Genomic DNA, 25371 nt, shown 5'->3' on the forward strand with positions numbered 1-25371 from the left:
TCAAAAGCATTACTGTATCATCAGACCATACACCACAGTGTCATAGTTTTTGATTCTGGTTGTATTTGTCGTACTTACCTTCCTATTAAATGCCGTTGTTGTTGTTGTTGTTGTTGTTGTCAGCAGAGCAGCTTTAAAGTGAAACTAAAAAACCGAGACAAAGACAGAAACAAATCAGAAAAAAAAAAACATAACATCCCGGAGCGACAGGATGGGAACGGGGAGGAAGGAAGGAAGATAGGCAGAGGGAGGCAGAGAGAGACAGGAAGAGGGAGAGATGTGACAAGTGATAGAGAAGGAAACATGCCAGGTGGAGGTGGAAGGAGGAGGTGGATGGATCAATTCTGAGCAAGTTGTAATTAAAAACTGACAAAATTAGTTAATTAAGTTTTTGTTTGATCCATGTGAAATGTTTGGTCTCATGTATTGCGTAAATGGGGAATTCAGTTAATTGATTCAAACAACAGTTTGATTAATTTTTAACTTGATTTAGCTTGAATTTGCCATATTGTGATATAAATATCGATATTGAAAAAAATCCTTACTAATATCATGATGACATTTTGAACCATATTGCCAAGCAAACAGTTTGCAAATTGGCTCAGTTGAATGTTGATTGTTTACTCTCTGTCCGTGTTATCCATACATACTGTATGGATAACACTCATGCAAATAAGTTGTAAGTAAACTGAATATTAAGAGGACAGGGTATCTTATGCAGCTGTGATGAATGATTCTTAATTTAAATTTGACTGGTAGTAAATGAGCTTAAAATCAGTCTCTGAAGACTCAAAGCAAAAAGAGCAGCCAAGTATAGAAAAGGTTTCAAAGCATACACAACATTAAACCCAGTTACCGGTTTTAATGTTGTGGCTGATCGGTGTGTGTATATATACAGTGATGTACTGTATGTCATATTAGTCTAAAGCATATTCTCTCTGTATTCCAAGATACTGGAAAAAAAAAGTTTTTTTCTTAATAATGGAGGGTTTGCCTCTTGGCAGGAAGATTTAAATAAAAGAGTAATTAGTGTACAGTTACTCATATATTTATTATTTATTCACATCCGTCTACTCATCTAGTGAACTATGTGTCATGTTCAGGGTTGAAAGGTGCTGGAACCTAGAGAAATGGCACACATGAAACAAGTAAGTTGTTTTCTCTGACTCTTGCAATGACAGAAACCCCCCTCTTTTGAACCTTTTGCATATCATGTAAAATCTTCCATGGTTAAGTTACTCAAAACCCAGAGAATATATCGGATCTTTTTCAGTAAATATTCCACACTGAACCTCACTGTGGTTTGTGTTTCTTTTGGCCATGAGTATATCCTTTAAGCTCTTTATATCTATGACTGTGACTGACACATTTAGTACTCTTAACAACCACCGTCATGCCTCAGCAACCATCTGTCACTCAAGGCCCCCTGTCGCCACAGTAACGGGGATCTAGAGAGGGGAGGGGACCAATAAAAGAGCACGTCCATGACAACCAATCGCTCCGAACACCCTCACCTGCCTCTTACGTCTCTCTCCTCATTACAAATTCTCCTGCATTACTCTTTCACAAAGGCTGAATTAAGGCTGTCAGAAATACTGCAAAAAACCTGAAGCCCTGCAATAAATAGTATTTGCCTTCAAAAGCTAATTTCATCTCACATCCATTTAAACTTTCTAATTCTAAAATCTGAGTCAGTTCTCAAGCCTTGCCAGTATGAGGGCAGCGAGAGGCTTCAGAAAAGAGCAGCTTCATTATGAAACCACAGTGGGAGCCCCGGGTGCTAATGACTGTTCCCTCTACACCTCTGACCCTGGGAACTGAATTTTGTTCTGTCGAAAGGTCCAATGAGTTTTTGGGATTTTGATCAAAAGCTCTCCCTTTTTTTCATAGGCACCTCATAATAACTTTATTTTCATCTCAGACTACTCCTAGTTAATGCACACATCTTTTTTTAAAAAGAAAAAAAAAATTGAACATAGAAAACTTAATAGAAACTTAAAATGAACCTGACATTCATCTCATCAGTATGGTCCAACGCAATTCTGTATGTTCCCACTCTTTAAACCTCCTTATCTTTTTCCAAGGAATTTTATATTGATGAAATGAATCAGGATATAAACAAGATATGACTGTAGCAGTGTAGGTCAGCCCGTGTGTTAATCTGTGCCAGTTCATCCTTTAAAGGACCATGAATGCAAGCACCAAATTTAATAGAATTTCACCAAATGAAATTCAAGATACTTCAGTCCTCACCATTAACATGATTGAAAATATGAATATTATACATTTATTTCTGTGGATGCCGTGAGGGAAAAAATAATTCAAGATTTATTTATACATGTATTTTCAAAATACCGTACTCTCTTCCGGTCTACAGAGGTAGGATAATTTAGCTTGTTTGGTATATCTATTTTTCTGCAGCGAAGGTTTTTTGTCAATTTGCCGCCCTTTGAAATGTCAGCCTCTTCTTGCGCCTGTTCTAAGCTCATTTGTAACATAATTATTTAATCTATGTCATGAATCTGCCATTTCCCAGTCAAAAGTTCATCTAAATGAGAAATTCTGAATCTTAAAGAGCTGCCTGGTTCATATTAGTTGCCTCAAATTTTAAATGAATTAACATATGTAGCAACACATGATGTTTTACCTGCATGTATTGTAGCAATCATACATACGACCATTAAAATGTAACAAAAATGCATGTGAGGATGTAGCTAGACATAAGCCACATGATAACCATCAGGTGGCATGTCATGTTTTTTGTAGGTTATTGCATCATTTCACCAGCAGCAGGATTTGCTTAATGATGTAAAAACGGAGTTTAATGTGATAAGCTCCTCAAGATTGTTATTTTATCAGCCTGTCAGAATTCTACAAGTATGGAGCTTAGCGAGTGATCGATGTCACAAATAAAGTCCTGATATTTACATTATAGGCAGTTTCCACATTCTGTTTAGTTCTTGCATTTTTTGTAGTCATTACAGTGTGTGTAGTTATGCAGTTGTAAGAGTCAGTTCAGTTGTTACAGTTACATTATAAGCTGCATTCCATTTTTTTGTCTCATGTTTGGATTCATTTTGTCAGTAAATAATGATACTAATTCTTCTCTTCACTTGTGTTCTCGCTCCCTCTCTGCCGTCTTTGATATCTCATGCTTCCACATTTTGAATACTTGATCAGGTAAGACATCCATCTTTTTCACAACTCCACAGCTTGCATATTTAACAAAATCTGCAGTATGTGTATGTGTTTTTTTTTTAATAATTTTTTTTTTACACAGCCACTCTTTTTCTCAAAGCTCAGATGGAAATGAGTCTTATGAATATGCATGCAACCCCAGAGCTTTCTGCACTAAAGCTTGCTGTCACTACTCCTTCCCGTCTTGCGCTCTGTTTTTCTTTTTCTGTCATTGCCTCTTTCTAAGTTGTTCACTCAGTCAAATACTCTTGATGAAGGAGCCTGACACTAAAAGTCATGAGAGTATATCATGGATGATATTCACAAAGAATATTCAATTTGAAGATCAAAATTTTATGACATTGTCCAAAAGTCTAAGGACAGCTTAAAGATAACTGTGTGTGAATGTACATGAGCAATTAAATTAGTCTGACGGGTCGTCTCAGCTCTCGGACAGTGTAGGAGTTCTTCTGTGTCACCTCATTGTTCATTGCAGGATTATGCAGGTGTTTCCATAATTTAAAACATATAGAATGGGTATATGTGTCAATCTTTAATTTGTCATATGTATATATTTTCTGTGTATCTGTGAAATGGGATTTGTGAAGTAGAATCAGATGTACACGGCAGTATACTTATATACGGTATAGGAATGTTACTGTGTAGTGGGCTGTGCACTACAGTGTAACAGGCATGTAGGGAAAAATCTAGCTGAATTGTATGATTTATTAGGAATCTATTTATATTGTTCCTATAGGAATCAATATGGTAAAAAAAGGGAAAAACCTTTATACCAAGCAATGGGAGGTATTAATAGGATTAGTATTGTAATTATTCCTATGTACCACCTAATCATAACAGACAATTATGATAATAAATAAAAAATTGCTATTGGTCTCAATGAAGATCAGGGCAGGAAGGATCTAAAATTTAGTGACTAAAATGTGATCAAGTCCACCTTAAATTTATTCACATTTATGTACAAATAGGCTTTAACAGCAACAACACATAAATAATCGACCTAACTATAACAATAAAAAGACAGGAAATTATTGAACAAGGATAAATGTTGACGAAAATGACCAGAGACTGTGCAGGGACCATCCCCCGAGGAACCAAATCCGCTAGCTTTTGTAGCCTTTTCCATAACGTAGGTTGTGAACCAAATTGGCATCCATTATCAGACAGAGCAGGGTCGTAGATAGGGTACAATAACTACTGGTCAGAACCTACATGTATCTTGTATCTTTGGAGCGACATTGCGTTGATTAGGTCAAAGCCCCTGTGGCAAATTTTGCTTGGTGGGTTGGATGATGTTGATGGAGCGCACTATTAAAATGACTAATAAATAGAATCATACAATGCCTACGTTGAAATTTAATCTTATAATGCTGCATAAGAGACAGCTGACAAAAAAATAAATAAATAAATGGAATAAAAATACTGCATTAATTATTTAAATATTTTGTTAAACTTACTGATATGGAAAGATGTTTCATGAAGTGAAAATAACATACCACATTAATTGAATTTAGTTTGTGCTCAGCAAACTAAATTTCTATGTTTGAATGCACAACCCGTTGTTGTGAGTGTAAATCTGATTTTGGGCATTTGTTAATCTTTTTTTGAATAATTAACGAGACCAAGAGTCTGACCAACCTTCAGTACTTCACAGGCTTCATTAATCAGCGGCACATTTTGGTCTGTATTCAGACGGTGTGAAGGATTTGATACCTGGTGAGGTATCACAAAAAGGTACCCTAAAAGGAAGTACCACATGTGTATTTGTCCCACCCCTAATAGAGTACATAGGCACACATTCCTACAAACATGCTCAGTGTGTAAAAGAACACAACAACAAGCTGACACTTGCTAAAACTTTGCCACTGAGAACAAGTCAGCTAGAGCAACAACACACACGATTTACACTGATTCCTTAGTTTAGTGCTTATGCTGCTTCAGTAATTTAAACAAAACAAACACACAGTGATGTGGCTTTGGAAACACGGTACTAAAAGAGAAAGAGTGTGCACGTGTGTTTGTATGTGGGCTGATATGTGAAACTGTGAGCGATTTTTACTGAGTAGCAGTTATTAAGTTGTTGGCTCTTACTGCACCTCTGAAGTAGTAAGTAAATCCCTGCAGGGCCCCTTGTTTCATCAGGAAAAAAACTAGGGGAGAACTTTTGTATTATTTCATGCTTATACACTATAGAGTATATTGGTAATTTCTATTTTAACTGTTTATCTTCTCCTTGATGTCATTCTGTCTCCTCCATTTTGTCTGTCTTTATTTCTAAGCCTTACCATGGTCATTTCAGCATATTTTGTTGAGTCTATTTGCGCCTGAGTCAGGTATCTTGACAACTACCGGACAAATTACTATATACTTGTACACATTTAAATATAATGTATATAAAAGTTATAATAAAATTATATGTATATAAATTGATATTTATATTCATATTCATATTTATATGTATGAATGTATATTTGATGGGGATGAGTGAGAGGAGAGGAGGTGTGGCACCTCAGCTAAATTGGAGATATATGCTGAAAGAGTGAAGAAAAAGAGGAGACATGGAGGAGGAGGAACGAGGAAGTGATGAAGAGGTGAGGACAAGGTTGAGATGAATGAACTCCTGGAGTGCGTGTATGTGTGTTTGTGTGTGTGTTTCAGTGGAGTCTAAGTTTATACAGAGTGAGTGGTGTTGTGTTTCTCGTCTTCCTACTTCTCAGAAAATGCCAGTCTGTGTGTGTCTCTCCACTTAACCTGAGGTGTGTGTTGTATCATGAATTATAGATGGAAAGTGAATCAATAGTGCACTGAATTACAGCCAGACAGCCTGTGTGTGTGTGTGTGTGTGTGTGTGTGTGTGTGTGTGTGTGTGTGTGTGTGTGTGTGTGTACTTGTATGGCTATACATTGTGAGGACCTGTTTGAGTTTTAGACCATCAGAGTGAGGACAGTTTTGGAAAGTGAGGACATTTTGGCCGGTCCTCACTCCCTGACAGACCTTTAAAGGCTTGTTTGAGGGTTGGTTTTAGGGTTAGGGTTACAATTAGGTTTAGGTTAGGGTAATGGGCTAGGAAATACATTATGTCAATGAGGTTCCTCTCAAAGACAGAAATACAAACGTGTGTGTGTGTGTGCGTGTGTTTGTGTGTGTGTGTGTGTGTGTGTGTGTGTGTGTGTGTGTGTGTGTGTGTGTGTGTGTGTGTGTGTGTGTGTGCTGACGTTTGCATGGTTGTGTTTTCATGTTGACAGAATTTGTTTTACATTTTGTATTTTAATTGAATATGGCATATAATTTACTTTTTTTTGTGTGTGTGTGTGTGTGTGTGTCTGGGCGTGGATGTGGATCTTAATTTTAAGTTTTTGTCTACAAATTAACATAATCTTAACATACAGGTAATACCTTTCTATCTGTGCATGAATGTGTGTGTTTGTGTTGTACTTGAGTGTCTGCTCCAATAAAACAGCACTGCATGATAGAATGCCGCTCTCACAGCAGAGTGGAAAAAGACCTCTGCAGATTTACTATGCTATTAGGACCCACACATAGACTCTCTCTCTTTCTCTCTCTCACACACACACAGGCACACACACACACACACGCACACACACACACTCACACACACACGCAATCAGGAAAAAAATTGTAATGGCCCAGTGCCCCTCCAAGGACGGGTGAGCAAGAGAAGAGCAAGCAGAGTAATCACAGTTAAAGAGAGAGAGTGTGTGTGTCTGTAGGGAGGCAAACAGATTTACTACAGGGGACCGAGAATAGTTTGGTGCTGGAAAAATGGATGGGGACATGAGCAGAGTGGAACATCCTGTCCCATGTACCATCCTTCACACACACCACATACACATACACACTGGCTTAGTGTGGGAATATTAGTGTTGCCGAGCAATGGAGTTGACAGATGAGTGACTCCAGGATACGAGATGTGTCGCGGTGCGCCAAACAAGACCATTTAGTCCCTTTAATTCCTGATTTCCTTCAAAGCTCACTTAACCTGAAACTCCTCCACATCCTCTACCCAGTATGCAAATGCTTCCTTTGAAGTGAAACCTCAAAAATGTAGTGTCAGTGCCGAACAGACTATATACATTACGGTAATACCCATGCAGTGTATTGAAATTCAAATACTAATTTCTCTTCTGTTTTATTATTGCTTAAATGTTATTCAATTGTTTATTTAATGTTGTAGTGAAATAAACTTTTCCGAGTTGAGCAACATACTCCAATCTATGCCAGGGTACAGCTGTGTGGTAGCACTTTGTGGGTGTATTGTAGTTGGTTTCAGCTCTGCTTCTGTTTTCATTTGTGCACATGTTGAAAAACTGTCTACATGTTAATGAACGTGTGGCTTCATTTATAAACACTATGAAGGCACTAACGGGAGCCCCAGTGATTTGTATGCAACTCCTGTGACAGATAATGTACTGGGCTCTATTGTTGTATAGGTGCACAGGATGAAGCCAGTGAGGCTCACTGAGGTTCTCTCTTCATCTCCATTAGTTTGGTATTTTGGTACCTTCCTACGTTCTGCATGTCAGAACACTAAACCATTTTAGAGTTTTTTGATTGTGCTTTTATTTTTATTTATGGCACTACAGTGGTATTTAACCAGTATATGACAAGGATACCAAATACAATTGTGCAGTTTTACTTACAGAAAACAATTCAACTTTAACGTGTCATTGGCAGCATATTGAGATGTTATACATGTATGTTCTTACTTGCAACTCTGAACATCCCATACCAGAACATTAGCACTGGGATCCTAACCTGTCAGTGTGTCCTGGCAGGACAAGCACTGCTTTTAAAGGGGATGGAAGTATTCGATGTGATTAATCATGATTTGTGCTAACACACCCATCTAGCAAGCACAGCATAATAATTTATTCATTATAATCCAACATGTCTGTATGCAAAAGTGCCACAGGTGCACCAGGCACCTTTGACAACAAAAAGGCCAAAAATGCACCGGCACGCCATCAGTGGCAAAGGTGTATTTGTATTTTCTTCGCGCCCCTTGCCTTAATTCAAAAAATTAGGGCATGTTAACTCATCAAAACAAAATTGGCATGTATTTGAACAAAGTACATGAGGATTTTGGAGACAGTGGGAATTCACCAGCCTTGCAAAACTAGTCCAAGTTTTGTGCACTCCATTTTAAGTGTGAGATTTCAGTCTCAAAAACATCTTCTGGGAATGAATTTAGCCCAGCAGCTGTAAGAGCTAATCAGCCTTAGATAAAGACGACAAAGAGCAGCAATGTATTTTAACTTCGGTGCGTCTTATATCCTAAACTGCATGAACATCTACTTAACTAGAAGTAGACCTGAGAGACAGGCCAGTGAGTGTTACTTTTAGTCAGTCATGCGCAAGAATCATTGCTGATGCTAGTGCCAATTATACTTTAAGTCACTTGGTCAAAGGTTGATCCAATCTGCCCATCAAAGTAATTTTGCAGTTGGTGCCCGTTGCCCAGACAAGTGCCTTTTGTTACAAGTTACAATTGTAAAATGGAAGACTATAGACTTGAAGCCTACAATGACCATTGACCACAATGACCACAGTTAGCATATAAAGCACAAGTCTATATTGATTGAAATAGATGTGTTGTCGGCGCCAAAGTAGTGAAATTAAGACTAATGTTCAAAGGTAGTTGATTATGCTCAATATAAAATTGTCTTTTTACGAGGTTATATCCTGTTACATTGAACGTCCAGGCCTAAACAATGTTTGTCTCAGAAGACGTGTACATTAGGAAATAACCTATGAAATGTGTAATAGAGTGCATGCTTGACGCTCAGGGAACAGCCTGTATATCTGGTTGACTGCAGCAGCTACCTCCACCATCAGATCTGTGCCCCCTTCCCTCTGAAGAACAGCAGTGATGAGGACATTTTCAGTTATGGAAGTAAGACGCTTATTAACGGCAAGGAGCTCCCTTGACTGCTGATCCCCGTCAGAGGAAACTACAGCACAGATTTCCAATACACAACATCATGCTTCTTGGTGTCAATTTTGATATCTAAACACCTCATCCTGATTTCCATAATACCTCAGCTCCCTCTCTCTCTCTTTTTTCTTGATTTGTTAATAAGAAAAACAACTGTATATGAAATAGTGACTTGAAAGAGATAACAGAGACATAAACAAAGGACAAAGGGGTTACGAATAAAACATAACCCCACTGCGTGCTTTCAAACAAAAGGAACATAAGAAAAAAGGAAGGATGGTCTTTTTGAGTCAGTAGTTTTTACTGCAGGAGTTATTTGTTACCTCTCAACAAATTTTCTCTTATTGGTCACAGTAGTGCTCTGACCACCAAACAATAAAGCCTGGATTTCCTCCAATATAGCTTCAACCTCAACAACAGCCACCTCAAGTTCACACTCCATGAAGTTTCTCCTTTTGACTCATAGTATTTTCCATTCTTCCTTACAAATAAATAAATAGATTTACACTTATACAGAGATTTATATGCATATCAGTGTTCACTAGAGCCGTTTATTTAATCATCTATTGTTGTCGTAGGTTAGTGTGCAGATGGTTGAGCTTATGCAGATTTCCTCATCTCGTGGAACCTGTTCACTCTTGTATAAATGCAACCGCTGGTCCAGGCACATGCTCTTGAGACCATTGGAGGAGCTAGAGTGACTGAGGGCAACATAATGTCCAGTGTTTGGTGGAAGTGTGAAAAAGGCACATAGGGGAATCCAGTAGTCGTAGTTACGTCTCTACTGGTTGTACATAGGATAGAGCAGCTCTCCTAAATCAGTTACTGCTGTCATATCAGAAGTCGTCAGGTTTTTTAGCTAAGGGCCTCGGGCTCTAAATGATAATTAGCAGAACAGAAAACTCATGTCTCAGAAAATTCCAGGTTTGCTATGGGTGAAGTCACATACAGTTTATGATGATATTCTCAGGCCAAGTTTAGATTTTATATTCTGTAGCTAAACTGTATGCAGTGGGTATAATTAACCTAATACACATGATGGCTATTGATGACTACTGATATTGTACTTGGGCACAGTGGTACTTTGAGCTGAATTCTAATGGCAGCATGCTAACATCCGTTCCGTAACAATGCTGCTGATGTTTAGCAGGTATACTGTTTACCATGTTCACCATCTAGGGGAATATGAATGTGTGTACAAAAAGTACTGGCAGTCCAACCAACAGTTGTTCAGACATTCCAGTCAAAACCACACATCTCAACCTCATGGTGGCTTCAGAGGAAGACTCAGTAGGATTCATACTCTTGGCACCATGGATAGCTGTATAAAATTTCATGGCAATGCATCGTTGTTGAGATATTTCAGTCTGGTCCTAAGTGGTGAATAGACCGACAGAATGCCAGTGTGGCTAAAAATAGCAGCTTCTTAGCTTTTGTTGCCAGATAACTTGGCACAATAGCCCACAGTATGTTAGTAGCCTAAAATTTGTAACATAAAATAAGTGAATGGACCAACACTAAGACCACAGTTTTCTTCTATAATCTTTAACCTGGTTGTGAAAGAATGTGTCCTTCCCTTGGTAGAGCCATATTAACATATTCCAGTGTGTGGGCTACAATTACTGTCATCAATTAATATGAGGTAAATAAAATCCACACATCAAAGCCTTTGTCTTTATAATGTGGTAGAGGGGAAATGCAGCAGCTACAGTAACTGCATAAAGATTGCAGCTCTCATGTGTGACATTATAAACTCTTCCCAAAGTGCAGTGCAACACTAGCATTTGTCTCTGCTAGGGAGGGCATTTTCAAGTTGAATTTATGTCTGTATTAGAACTAATGATGTATTATTAATTATAATGTAATAGTTATTTGTTCAAGATAATTTTTTCAAATTGAGATACAATAATTGAAAGAATCCTCAAGTGTCCATGAATATGTAGATGCAGTTAAGTGCTTTACTTAATTTAAGATGCTATGCAAAATTAACCAGGTGACTCGTTATATATATATATATATTTTTTTTTTTTTTTTTTTTTAAATTATTATTATTTTTTTTTCTCAGTGGAATAAAAAAATAAAGTTACTAAAATAAGAGAGGGTAGGCCACTGTACACTGTTTGAAAGAGTATTTATATGAACCACATCTGTAAATGGTTCATTCAGAAGAAATTACTCTACTTGACAGCTGCCACCTTATATTATGCACAAAGTGGCTTTTTTATATGCGACTGTATAATACATAGTTGGCTAATTTGGGATTTTCAGTCCAGTTTCAGACCAGTCCTTTATTCTTTATCTTAAAGTGGAATTTGTCTGACTTTGTAGTGATACATAAAACTGACTCTATGTGGCAGTTGTTACAGTGACAAAGCAATTTTTTGTATCATATTTTACATGGGAAATATTTTTTTTAATAGATTAGGCTTTTCAGTCTTACGTGTCTTCAACCTAACACTCTTATGTCACTTGATGCCTTTCATGATGTAGCTATCAGCATGGTCTCAGTGTGTCAACCTAACTGCTTCAAAACGTGCTTCAGTTTTGAACAGTCAAAGTGTGATATATGCGTCAGAGGCTGTTCCACCCCAAAAATAATGAAAATGAAAGCAAACGTGAAAAAAGCTTTCAGTCTACAAAATATCAGTATTCCCTTCAGTAGCTCATACTGGTGCAACATTACTCATGGCATCACTTTAAAAGTCAAGACCAGTAATGCACATGTACTCTGGGCTTTTCTGAATCTTTTGCCAGTCTGAGATAATCGATGAATACATATAATAAGAGGTGTCACTATAGACTGACAGTGGTAAGAGTGGTGGGTGTTGCAGCGTATTGTTCCAGCAGGTGGAACTGCTTCCTGTTGACTCTCACGTACGTAAAGCTGAGAGTGGCTGTTAATTATTGATTTAATAAGCTCAGTGTGAGTGTGAGTCGCATACAGACTTTAATCCTATTGTAAGGGTGTGTGCGTGCATGTGTGCGTTTGTGTGTGCATGCATATGTGCCTGAAAATTGTGTAATCTTCTTATGTGTCCAAAAACACAGTGTGCGCTTTCACAAGCTCTGTGTGTGTGTGTGTGTGTGCGCGCGTGTGTGTTTGTATGTTGCATATGTTCAAGAAGCAGAAAACAAATTAAATTTTTATCTCTATTTTTCTCCTCTCTTAGTCCATATAAAGTCATTGGGATGCCGTTGTCTTTAGGGCTGCAACTAACCATTATTTTTATTATTGATAAATATGCTGATTACTGTTTCAATTGATCAATTAATCATTTAGTCTATGAATCATCAAACAATTGTCAAAAAATTTCACTGAGCTAAAGGTCACATCTTCAAATGTCTTATTTTGTGCAACCAATCCTACAAATATTCAGTTTAAAGTGATATATGACAAAGAAAAGCACTTTTGAGTGGGTGAAATCTGCAGTTACTTTCCTTATTTTTGCTGGGAAAATGACTGAAGTGATGAATCAATTATCAAAGTAGTTGCTGAGGATTTTTCCATCACTCGAAAAATGAATTACTCCACAAATTGTTTCAGCTCTAGTCGTTTTTAATAGTTATGCCCAAGCATCAGAAAAACACCTGTGCTATGTGTTTCAGCTCATAATGACATAGACAGCTCGCTGTCACAGACACACACATATAGTATAGTATTGTATAGCACAACAGAAACCATTTAAAAGTGCTGGCATTTTAGGTGTTCTGAAAGAACAACATGACAGATTATGCCACAGTATTAATTATAGCTCAAGATGAGAACATACAGTCAATGCTTCTAATTTTTACTTTAGGCTGATTTGATAATGGAATTCCCTGGTAAATGGTGGTTGTGTCGTGACAGTGTGCAAGCTTGGTATGAAATTAAAGATATATTAAGAATGAATTTATGTAGTTTTTGGAGCATAGCGACAGAAACAAATATACCAAGTAGAAAAAACAAAAAACAGCAATTTGTGGAGCGATAAACAGGGTTGGGTATCAAACATCTAAACATTTTTAGCACCAAACGAAAATGCACTGAAGGTTGGCAATGGGTGCTTAAACTGACTTTACTCATTTAATCAAATAATTCCTTATTTGAATCATAATTTGGCCAATTTTATTCTGCCTTTTAGTTGGGCAAAGTCCTTGTATGGTTTCTAGTTTTAATTCATTGTTAGTAGTATTGAAAAATTTCAAATACCTAGCTTTACCATTAACATCTCCCTTCAAAAGGTGCATTTCCACCATCTATCCAAACCATGGACTGTGCTGGGTCAGCCCCCGTGTACATGTTTGTGTGTCTCATAGGGGCCTTGTTTAATGGAGCAGTCAGTCCCATGTAGGACAAGTCACCTCGCTGTACCTCCTGGCTGCAGCAGACACACACACTGAGAGACCCTTAACAGATGGGAGTCTCAGTGGTGGGTGATGGAGGGACTTGTTTGTGTGTGTATGTCCCTAAGGGCAGTAGACATACACTCTCTCGCGTGCACCTTCTGTCCATTATGGGAATCCACAAACACTAATTACTGCACCACAGGGGTGGATAAGTGTGTGTGTTTGTGTGTCTATGTGTGTGTGTGTGTGTGTGTGTGTGTCGTGGGTGATGATAATATTGTGCCGCTGACAGGTACAACACTAAAAAAATCCCTTTTCACAGCCCTGCCTTGGTTTTTGTCATTCACACAACTCTCTTTTCACACATGAAATGACTGCTCTGGAGAGATTGGTTTCTCTTCTCACTGTGGCGGCAGCAACAGAAAACAGGAAAGCACTGGTGAATTTGAAAGTTATGGCACCGACAAAGGAGAGTGTTTTCATTTATCTCACAGGCTGCTTCAGTGATGGATTTAAAACTTCATGGCAAATGGCTGATTATTGCTTCAGCAACCCTACATGTCTCCTCAGTTTAATCATTCATTTATGACAGTTGCCTATGTGACACAGCCTGACAGATAGCACCTGGGAAACCACAGTTAAAATTTAACAAGACATCATAGATAAGTTTCATTTTATTCCGAATATACTTGCTTGCTGTTGATTCTGTAGGTAAAGCAATTTTCCTGGTTTGTCATGCTGTAAAAAGTTAAATTAAATATGAAAGCTTTGGGCATGTTGTGTTTGTAGAATGCAATTTTCTATGATGGATTTCCAATAAGATTTTTTTACCCTGCTTTGCAAAAAAAAATAAAAAAATAAATAAAAAATCAAGGATAAGACAGCTTTAAATATATCTCCTCTACAAAATTGCAGCTGGAATCGCTTTATTCAGAGTATTTCATTTATAAAATGGTTTCTCTAATGGATTTTATATCTCTGTGCATTTAAATGATAATTAGATGTTAAATTTATTACACTGCTGTCCTAAAAAGGTGGCACGGTATGCACATATATACAGTAACCTTTAGTTCAGCATTTAGATATTTAAATATTTAGACCATTATAACCTTGTGTGTGCAATATCTGTTAATGTTGGTGCTTTACTGTATGTTCTCACTCGGGCCATAAAGAGTTACAGAAATGTTTCCACGTCCCAGCAAATTGTTAGAACGATTTTTACAGTGACTCAAGGTCCTTCTCAAACATGATGCCAACAAGTAAATTTGCCAGAACATTTATGCAGTAAAATGCATGTCTGAAAGGGTTGTTACAGTGCTGTGAAGATACTAAACAAAGCGCCAATACTGCCACAGTCACACAAGTAGCTCAGCAAGTAGAACAAAAGAGGCATAGAAGAAAAGTGTGAGGGTGAATGAAAAGTTAATATGAGGTGAAAGGGAAGAAGAAAAGGTGCAGGCTCTACCAAATTGTGTATTCATCATTTCAGCAGATCTTTTAAGTCTTAGTTTATAGTTTTTAGTAGTTTTTCGTTTATATTTGAAGAGCCAACACTCCGCTAAAGTGGCAGTATGTCATCTCTTGCCTGTGTCTTATGTAGCAATAATTCACATTTTAACCAAGAGGAAAAATGTTTCCATTTGCAACTTGAAGGCTGAAGGCATCTGATTCTTATTAGCTCCAGCATATAGTTAATGTGGTGGTGAGTTATACCAGTATTGGTACACATTAATCCCAAGGAATAACTAGAAAAACAGAACAAACAACAGAATTGGCCATTGTTTAGATTCATGTGGGATCTTTCCAATTTTAAAATATATGCCTCAGATTTGCAGCTGGACCCACCTGCCCAAGGCTCAGAGAAGAGCGAGACAGCAGCCTGTCCCAGGTTTTAGGCGATGCCCCTCAGAAGAGAGAGCGCGGCGACCTCCCTCTTCCCAGCATCGAGCAGTAAACTGCAGCAGCTCCCATGGCAACAGCCACCAGCAGCCTTCAGGAAGTCACCGTTTCTTTTTGGCGGGGCTTTCAACCTCCAGCTGCTCAAGTGGAGCCGCTGCTGCTGATGGCCTCATTCAAGGGACCTTAGTAGTGCAATAGAGGGAGTTAGGGTTGCTGCTCATATATATAACATTTTCCATGGTTATGTCTAGCACCTACAGCACATGGTTAAGATTAGGGAAAGACCATGGTCATGGTTTACTTTACTGACATTTAACTGGAACCAAAATCTTTTCCTAATATTATCCAAAGTGATTTTGTTGCATCAAACCACAGGTGGGAGTCAAGTTGGGCCACAGTTCAGAATGATCACTTCCAATCGCTCCCTGTATGGTACAAAAATGTAGCACTTTCTTCATTCACAAAAAATGTTACCTTTGAATATAATTGAGCAGCAATTACATTTCTTATCACAAGTAGTAGTAGTATATAAATGTATTTTTTTTTAGATGGGTAAGCCAGGGATTGAACTGCAGACTGTACAATCTCAAGTTTGCCTCTCTCTTGTCTGTCTCTCTGTTTCCCTCTCCTCTGCAGTATATTGTCTTATTCTTTTCCTCCTCTTCTCCTGTCTTTCACCTGTTTTTCCTTCTCCTTTCTTTTCTTTTTGTTCTCCATTTAACTCCTCTCATCCTCTCTCGCCTCTTTACTTTCTCCTCCAACCACTGTTTTTTTTCTCTCTCTCTCTTTCTCCCTGTCTCATCTTAGAAGTGTAATGGTTACAGTTTGTTTCATGTTCAATGTCCACAAATACCACTCAGGTACACACATACTCTCTGTCGGGGGCGCACGCCTTCATATCCAAATACAAGAACATACATGGCAGACTTTGTACTGCTTGCTCTCTGCCAATCAATCGCCAGAGACCTTTAGTATAATACAAATTTGTTAACATCACAGTGTTTTATAGAGAGCCGAAGTCGTGATGTCTTGTCCAGGTCAGCCTCTGTTCCACTAACTTCTGTAACTCAGTGCAATCTCAGCATTTCTATAACTGGTCTTTCTGAAAAAAAAAAAAAAAATTGTGTTCTTGATGTTTACTGTTTGATGTTAAATTCATGATAAATTCATGATTTTAACAAAGTTAAACAGCAATTACTTTGTGAGCATCGAAACACTACAGCTCCCATGCAAAAATCACAACTGTAGAGAAAGGCTCTCTCCCAAGGCTTTATTTTCGGTTATTAGCGTAGTTACACACGTCATTTGGATTTTGAAAGAGGCTTTCTTACTGCTGGAACAGAACTCAGAAGTTGCAATTTCATTTATTATTGTAGTAAATAGTTTATATTAGCAATATTAATAGTAAAAGCAGCAGTGGTGCTGTGTTTTGTTTTTTGTTGTTGTTGTTTTTGTGAACATATGTGTATATGTGTGTGTTTCCTCTTATTGCATCACCACAGATCTCAGTACAGTCAGGCAGTGGCGCCTCAGGCTGTTCCTTTCAGTGTAGCGTCTAGGAAGAATCAGTCTGTATGTGAGAGTGTAGAAAGGGTGGGTGTGTGTGTGTGTGTGTGTATGTGTGTGTGTATGTGGTAGTGTTACTGTAAACACCTTCTCTGAGAAAGAAGGACATTTTACTTTTATACATTCTCTCTTGTGTTACGCGCTGCTGTTTGTTTACCTTGATCTTTAAGATAAACTTCATTTTAATACCTGTCTCCTCCAAGAACATGTTCAGTATTTTAAGTGTTTGCTGAACACTGCAGTGTTTGCTTGTTTGTGTGTGTGGTGGAGAATGTGAATATAGGCGGACTGTGATGATGAATCTACATCTCAGTGGTTATATAGAAATGTAGCTGTTATGTCAGATTAAAAAACTATATTAGCTAATCAATTAGAAAAAAAAGATATTTTCAGACTGATGTCCATCTAATATGATGTAATTGATCCAGTTTTTTTGACTGCATCCTAATTGATACCCCACTCACCTTAGTTACTGTTGCAATGCCTCACAATCTCACAATCCTGAATAAATTTCACCCTCATCAGTTTTGCTGGCTGAAATCACAGCTGTCGCTAACAGAATTTCATCCAGCTGTAGCAAGTTAACAAACTTGTTTAATATTAGGTCCACGAGCTGGTTGTAATCGCGCTCTCGGCTGACTTTTTAATGTTTCAAATGGAGTCGTTTTAAAAGGAGAATCTTGTGAAAAAGGCACTTAATGCTCAAAGACTGAAGCTAAAGCTTCATGTGCCAGGGAAAAAGTCAGCATCGTTACCAGTTAATGAACCATGAGGTTAGCGATGCACCAGTGTGACTTTTTCAGTCCCGATACTGATACCTGGGCTTAGGGTATTGGCCGATAACAGGTACTGATTGGATACCAGTGTTTGATTAATGAGCCATATGCCTCTCTGTGTGGAAGAGACTGCGATCATTCTTTTTATGTATAAGACAACATCAGGCTTGACTTGAACATTACGTTCCTAACTTTGAAGAACAAATTATAACAAAAAATACATATAAATTTACTGAATTGTTATTTATTATTAAAATAATAACTAATCGTGCACCAGCGACTTGGTTTAAAAAAAATCCTTGTAATTAACAGGAATTACAATTTAAGTGTAAATCTTTTAATTCAGCAACAAATTGGTCGGGATTAAACATAGAATAACATAAAATTGAATTGCATAGATCCATAGATCGGCCTTACTGTCACCGATACCCAATCCAGCTATTTGAGTAAGTATTGGACCGATATCCGATATCAGTATCGGATTGGTGCATCCATGCATGTAGTAGACATGGACATAACCCCATAACTAATATAGTCATCAGTTAATGATATTCTCTTTGACCTCATAAGTAGTTATCAATTACTTCTGTAGGTACAGTAGTAAGCTAGTTAGCCAGAAATGCTGTGTTAGCAGTTTAGGTTAGAGCAGGCAAACACACTCTGAGAGAAATATAGCTACAGCCCCCTGCACACCACTTTAACGTGGAGAAGAGAGATATATAAGGGGGAAGACCCACTGGTAGTGAACAAATTGTGCAACATCGCCTCCGCCACTACTCGCTCGTTGCGATGGGCATGTCAGTGCTCGCAAGCTAGTGAATAGCTTGCTCATTAACAAACATTGTGTTTATTTGTATCTGTAATCCTGGAGGACAGCGACATAGAAAACAGGGAATCCCGCAGTGCCCTGCGAGTAATTGACTTGTATCCCATAAAAAAATGAATGTGGGCAAACTCCACATAACCTACAGTAAAAGGCTAGTTAGGGTTGCTGAGCTATGACTGGACATTCACCGCTCTGGTTGGTATAACTTTAACATGAACTGAGTTCAATGCAACATTTTGATCATTTTCGCCGCAAGTATAGCATGATGTAAGAAATCAGTTTGGGTAGGGTAAATGGGTTTGCCCTTAACTTGTGATAGGTGTGACACCACAGAGCTGATTTGGATGAAACTCCAGGGAGTCATGCATCACACTACTCTGGCATTTTCAAAATTACCGTGTTTAGCCCAAGGTAGGAGCAGCAGTTACCTGGCAAACATTTTAATAACCAGTCATATCTCACATGCTGCTGGGGGGAATTAAATGAAACTTGGAGCACATATCCAACTATCCTTGCTCTACAATTTTGCCTTCAGGGCAACATACTGGATTTTCCACTCTTTTGAGTTGTTACAAAACCAATTTTGCCCCCTGGGCTGTTTTTTCCCCCATTTAATTTACTGATCACTGCAGGAGCCTCATTTGTACCATTTTTATAATATGGGGCACCACAAATGTAAAAATGGAAAGAGTAGAGAACAATACAAATAGGCACAACAATGCAACAGATACAATTTATTTTTTACTGTCATGTAACATACTTTAACCTAATTTGTTCCAGCTATTGCAGGAAGGCACACTTTCCAGCTCCTTAATAGGAAGAATATAATGAAACAGTAGTTCACAGTTAACTCAGGAAATTGTCAACCCCAAGGTTTGCAAGGTGTAGTTATCTGGCATCATTTCAACACAGCTTGACAGCAATGCTTTTAATTCTCTGTAGAGGTATCAAAATCACTTAATGCTGCTCTATGCAAGATTTGTATGTAAAAATACACCTGTCACCTAACCTTTTATGTTAATCACTACGTGGGGCAGCAGTACAGAAGAACATCCTTTTCTCACTGAGACCGTCTTTTTGTAGTGTAAGCTAATTTAACAGGCAAGTAATCTGTTCTGCCCACAGGAAACAACAAGTTGAAACTTAGGAGCAAAATACAAAAGTGTCTCCAATACAGCAGCAAGTGAGTGCTCTAATCAAGAGGTTCCTAATCCTTTTTTGGCTTGTGTTTTGACCACTGATCACACAGGTTATGGTTTTGGTGTGGATATGAGAGTTTTTTTTCCTTCTCAGATTGTGTCATTAGAGGCTTGAAGAGCTACAAACATCATTATATTATATTATATTAAAGAAAAGTCATAAGAAAATACACAATTTTCTGCAACAGCAATGTTTTTGTTTCTTTTTTATCATTTCAATCATCTTGGGACCCCTTAGGGCTCTCGAACCCCAAGTTGAACCGGGGCTCCAGCTGGACAAAGCTGGACTCAACGGCGATGCCTGAACCTCTTCACCATCTTCATAACAACCAGGCCAAAATTCAAACATAAATCTTACTGTCACTTCAGGCCACCAGCAAAAAAGTTTGACTCAGCACTATAGAACAAAATGTTGTTCCTCTCCAGCACAAAGAACATAAGGACATGTTCATTGCTTTGTTTTGATGTCTGTTCAAATGCACATATTAAAAAGTGCTTTTGCTTGTACAATAAGTGTTTATATGTTTGTGTATATTTTTCAGAATATCCCAGCACTGCCTTGCGGTAAAGCCCTCTACTCCTATGAGGGAAAAGAACCAGGCGACCTCCAATTTTCCAAGGGTGACATCATCATCCTGCGACGCAAAGTGGATGACAACTGGTACCATGGCGAGTTCAACGGTTGCCATGGTTTCTTGCCTGCTAGTTACATCCAGCTGTTACGTCCCCTGAGCCAGACTCCACCCCAGGGCAAAGCACTGTACGACTTTGAAGTCAAAGACAAAGACCAGGATAAAGACTGTCTGGCCTTCAGCAAGGTAAAACACACACACCCTGTACACACACTCTCCTGAGGACACTATTTTTACATCAGACACAGAAGAAATATAGTAACATAAAAATGTGGACAGGCTGCGTGGAAGAATCAGTGGAGAGATTTGAGGGATGGATGTACTCAGAATTTACAACAGCATAAATTCCTAAGTAGCCGCAAACACTTATCTGTGGTGTTAAACCAGAGTGGTTCTTTGTAGGACACTAATAATTTATTAATACTGACTCATCAAATTGGTTCTAAGAATGTAAACCAGAGCCATTTCAAAACCGTACAAAGTACATGCCTTGCATGTACATTTCTTGTGTTTACTTTGCCCACATGACAACCGTTGAGTACTGCGCGGTGCCTTCCCATAGGAACTGCAGTTTTCACCTGTAACTCCACCTTTTGCTTGTACGTCATTTTTTTCTACTTTGTACATAAAATAATGTGACTGGCCTTCACATCCAAGGCAGTAAGATGTCAAAGCCAGAACAACTAAAACCTTAAGGCTACCGCTGCTGAAATACTACTACTTTTCACTGACATAGTTCAGATCTTTTGACGTAAGGTGGTAATATATGTGTTATTGACTAGTAGTGGTATTGATGCATAGCTAGACAGTCCTGTGGTCAGCTAAAATAGTTTTCAGGGGCTAAAATCTGAACAGGTCTTTCTCTTTGATGGTACAGTCACAGACATGAAAGGAGCTATCAATGGGAGACTCTGAAAATCAGACTGGCATATCTTGATAGTTGGATAGTATTTGAAAGAGGTATACACTCTAAGTACTATCTAGTATCAGTTGTTTCCAGTGTGAGCTTGCATGTTAAGGAATTTTTTGAAGATGTTCTTATACTGGTGTGTTTTGGTTTATCCTTCCCTATTTGAACAATTTACACTGCTTTTGATTGTGTGTATTGTTAAATGAGAGGGATTTCCCTGGCTGAAATTGGTCATCAGCTCTGTAAGTCAGTCAGTCTGATATGAGGTATTTCAAGGGTGGAGATAATATAAAGCAGCAGCTGCTGCCCACAAAAGTTTCCTAATCGCAACTAGTCTACATGAGGATTTGGCTGAAGTTCTTTATAAAACTGAAACAAATGTTTTTGGGATTAAGCTTCTGGCAATTGATATTGTATGTACTCATATTCAAATTCTCTACCGTTTTTATGCCAAGAAGTTGCAAAGAATAACAAAGCTGGTTTTCGTTAAGATAGAAAAGTCTCTAAAACAGTTTTTACACCACCATGAGACTCAAAGCTTATTTTTGTTAAGATAGAAAAGTCTCTAAAACAGTTTTTACACCACCATGAGACTCAAAAACTCCACTGAAAACTACTCAATGAAATTACTGTTCTAACCTAATACCATTTTTTGAATGTAGATACAGCTGTAGCCTCTTAAGACACAGTGAGAATTCTTCTCAAGTATAATTCTTCCACACCACATTGGAAAGATATCTCTGGTGACACATCAGGGAAAATAAAATATCACTGCTTGCTGTAGTCAGGGAGGACCCTCCATCTAAAGCTCTTTTTCATGGCGTCTATATGGTTCCTAGTAACCAATTATATTCAGTCCAATGAGGTGGGGTAGGGTCCTGTTGAATTGGCACAGATCTCAGGTCTGTGCGTCAACATGTCTAACACTGGAGCAAACTCCCTCGCAGATCTGATCACGTAGTATATCATCATGTCAGGAGAAAAATTATGCTTTTTGACAGGAAATGGAAAATGTGTGTGTTGAGAGTGCAGGAAAAAGAACATGTGTATATGCTCTTTCTGACTTACCAAAGCTGCTTGTTAATTAGTGGAGCTCGATGCTGCTGCCAGTATTGATGTCTCTCTCTGTTTGGATCTGTTAAGGTTGACTGCCTTTAGGATAAGGACTACTTATCCTTTCAGATTTGGTCTCTTTTCCTTTTTTAAAATTAGTATATACAAGTCCGATTTTGGTAGGTAATCTATGGTTCGTTTCAGACCTTGGCCAAAAGCTAGGACCCATTTAGACCTCTCCCTCCGTTATATAAGAGACGGATGACGTGAGTGGTTGATGTTTCAAAATAAGCCCCATTTGTCACTGGTATCTCAAAAATTATACTTTGAAAAGGGTGCAGATGCAGAGGCAAAGACAAGATGAGAGAAGACATTCAGTCCTTCCTAAGTCGGTAGGTAAGTCCAGGTTGGGTCTGGTGTAAACAGCAATTTGTATTCCCTGTACTGTTGTGTTCCACCAACCTTTAAGAAACATTTGCTTGTTTGTTGTTGATCATTTTGTTCCTGTTGTTACACAGGCTAATTTGTGCTAGAACTGAACACTCGACACATCCACTCGGCCTCTGTACTGAGTGTGTGTCCGTGGAAAGGAAAAGGGAAATATTATTAAATTACACTTCACTGAAGATGTTTTCAGTCTGATCCTTGCAATGCAAAGCAAAGTACTAGACTCCTTGTCACAAACACACGGCCCTCTACATCCAAATCAACAAATAACCATGAGGCGTCCATAGTTCGCATTATTTTGTGCGTTGGGGCTAAATTAATCAACAAGTTAATGGTTGAAGATTACACGAAGCCATACTCTCACACAGAGACGCATTAACCCTGTGGTGTCTTGTATGCGTGTTGTCATGCAGAAACAGTGTGTGTAATATTGTTTTCTCAGTGTGAGAGGTAATTACTCAGTATGACTAATACACAGTCATTTACCAGCATTATCACTGTCATCCCTAATGGCCTAACCAAGACACTCATATCCATGTGAGGAGAGGGAAAAATACTTTCATGATGAAGTCTGCGGGTGTGTCTGTATGTTTGTGTGTGAACAAGGAACATAATATCTTCCCATCTGTGATGGATATAGTATTGCTGAGAATATTATATCATATGTACAGTGTGTATATAGGCCTAAGTAAGAATATTGGCATGCTAACCAATGCCTACCTTAGAAATGGACTCCTTACAAGTACTGATGATATATCCAGTACACATGACTGACAATTGGAGTGAATTAATTTCTTTTTTAAAGTACACAATGTGTGTTTTTAATATTGTAAAGCATGCATGTTAATTGCCAGTAGGTAAGCTGATAGATGCCAATGTTTCCTTGGGTTGCTGTACAGAAGCCTTTACAGAATTCCATTGAGCTCTTTGTAAAAATAGCCCACCTTGTGCTAAGGTCACAATAGAGCAAAAACAGATGCATCTGTATTCACCTTAGTATATACCATTTTGCATGGAGAGTCATTTCATTTTTCCACAGTTTCATATTCACCACACCAGTTTTAGCACACATTTTTAAAGTTTGGACTCGTCCAAAACTGTACACTGCTGAAACAAACCTATGCGGAATAAGGACACAAAAATTACAATAAATAACGCTGTTTCTTAAAATCCGTGAATGCAACAGCACTGTGTGGGTATGTGTACAGATGGGATGAGCAGTGACATCTGTCATGAACTGAACTGAAAAGCTGGTAACTAATTAACATTTAAAATGTAACCAGCTCAAATGAACTGAAACCAGAAGCTTCCAATCAATCTAAAAGCGTACGTACGCCTTTAAAAAGTTTTGGCAGTAGGCAAGGTTTGTAGTTAATGGGCCTCCAACATGCAAGAACATCAGTGTGTGTTTTTTTGTAACCCTTGGCGTTATTTCTTGGCTTGGCAGCCCAGCCGAAGCACATAAAAATGAGCAAAGTTTTGACTACAGCTGTAGTTTGTAAGGATTTAATTTGAGTTTGAGACGCTTTGTTTTGACCAGGTCCTGATCAAAACTGGTTAGAACATAAGACATACATTTATTTATTTATTCATGTATTCATAAACCTTTGTTTTTAAAGGTGGACCAAATAAGAAAGTTTCCTGAAACTATTCAGAAATAACTAAATAATGATTATTTTGGCCACGTGTGTGTACTGTATGTTTGATTATATGTGTGTGGTCTCACTTATTTCCTCTCTCTCCAGGATGAGGTACTTACAGTAATCAGGCGAGTGGACGAGAACTGGGCAGAGGGCATGCTGGGAGACAAGATTGGCATCTTCCCTATTCTCTACGTGGAGGTAAACCCACACACATAACACACACACACACACACACACACACACACACACACACACAAACAAACACTCACATATCAAGTTATTACAGAAAGAGCTGCGAAAGCAACAGTGATCTAGCAACACAACACAACACCTGTATTACAGTGTTTTCATTTATCATACTGCAACTCTGGAGAGAAGAGGCTCAGAAAACTTTTTTGTGTCTTCAAGGGAGAAACAAGAAGAGAATTGATGAGAAATGAGGTAAATGTTTTCTTTCAATGGGTAGAAGCTTTAGCACAGCTTTCATGATATCCACTGAAAATGTGACAAAAACTTGGGATATCAGTGCTGTTTGTTTTCCTTGTCATTCACAAGAGAGTTACCAGTGAAGAAGTAATTAATTAATGCTACCTGGGTTCAAATATATTGGAACTAAATGGCACTCTGAGCCAGTTTTAAATGTTTTGCTGTTATAAGTGGTACTACTCCTGCTATAATCCATAACTTTGTTTTTGATAAATGGTGAATGCATAGCTTCATGGGCGGTGGTAACGAGTGTTGCATTTTTTATTATTTGCCGGCACAAGCCTAAGTACCACCTGTGCTGAGAAGAGGGACAAACTGAGCCTCACTTTAAGGACAAAATGTAAGAGAGGACATGGCTACAATGACTCGATCATTTTAGAAGGCCCTTCAAAAATTTTGGGGTGTTCCATTAGTGTCATCCTCAGGTTTTTATGCTTGTGACACTACCACCAGC

General features: G+C 38.3%; 1 protein-coding gene across 1 annotated transcript in view; it reads left to right on the plus strand.

Annotated features, from left to right (window-relative positions):
* LOC120801065 (E3 ubiquitin-protein ligase SH3RF3-like) overlaps window positions 1-25371 on the plus strand; it is a 104863-nt gene that overhangs the window by 44323 nt on the left and 35169 nt on the right. The window contains exons 2-3 of the mRNA XM_040147578.1: window positions 20289-20564; window positions 24534-24629. Of these exons, the coding sequence (XP_040003512.1) occupies window positions 20289-20564; window positions 24534-24629 (372 nt within the window). The remainder of the gene's footprint in view (window positions 1-20288; window positions 20565-24533; window positions 24630-25371) is intronic.

This window comes from Xiphias gladius, chromosome 16 (assembly GCF_016859285.1).
Source record: "Xiphias gladius isolate SHS-SW01 ecotype Sanya breed wild chromosome 16, ASM1685928v1, whole genome shotgun sequence".
In the NCBI taxonomy this organism is placed as follows: Eukaryota; Metazoa; Chordata; class Actinopteri; order Istiophoriformes; family Xiphiidae; genus Xiphias; species Xiphias gladius.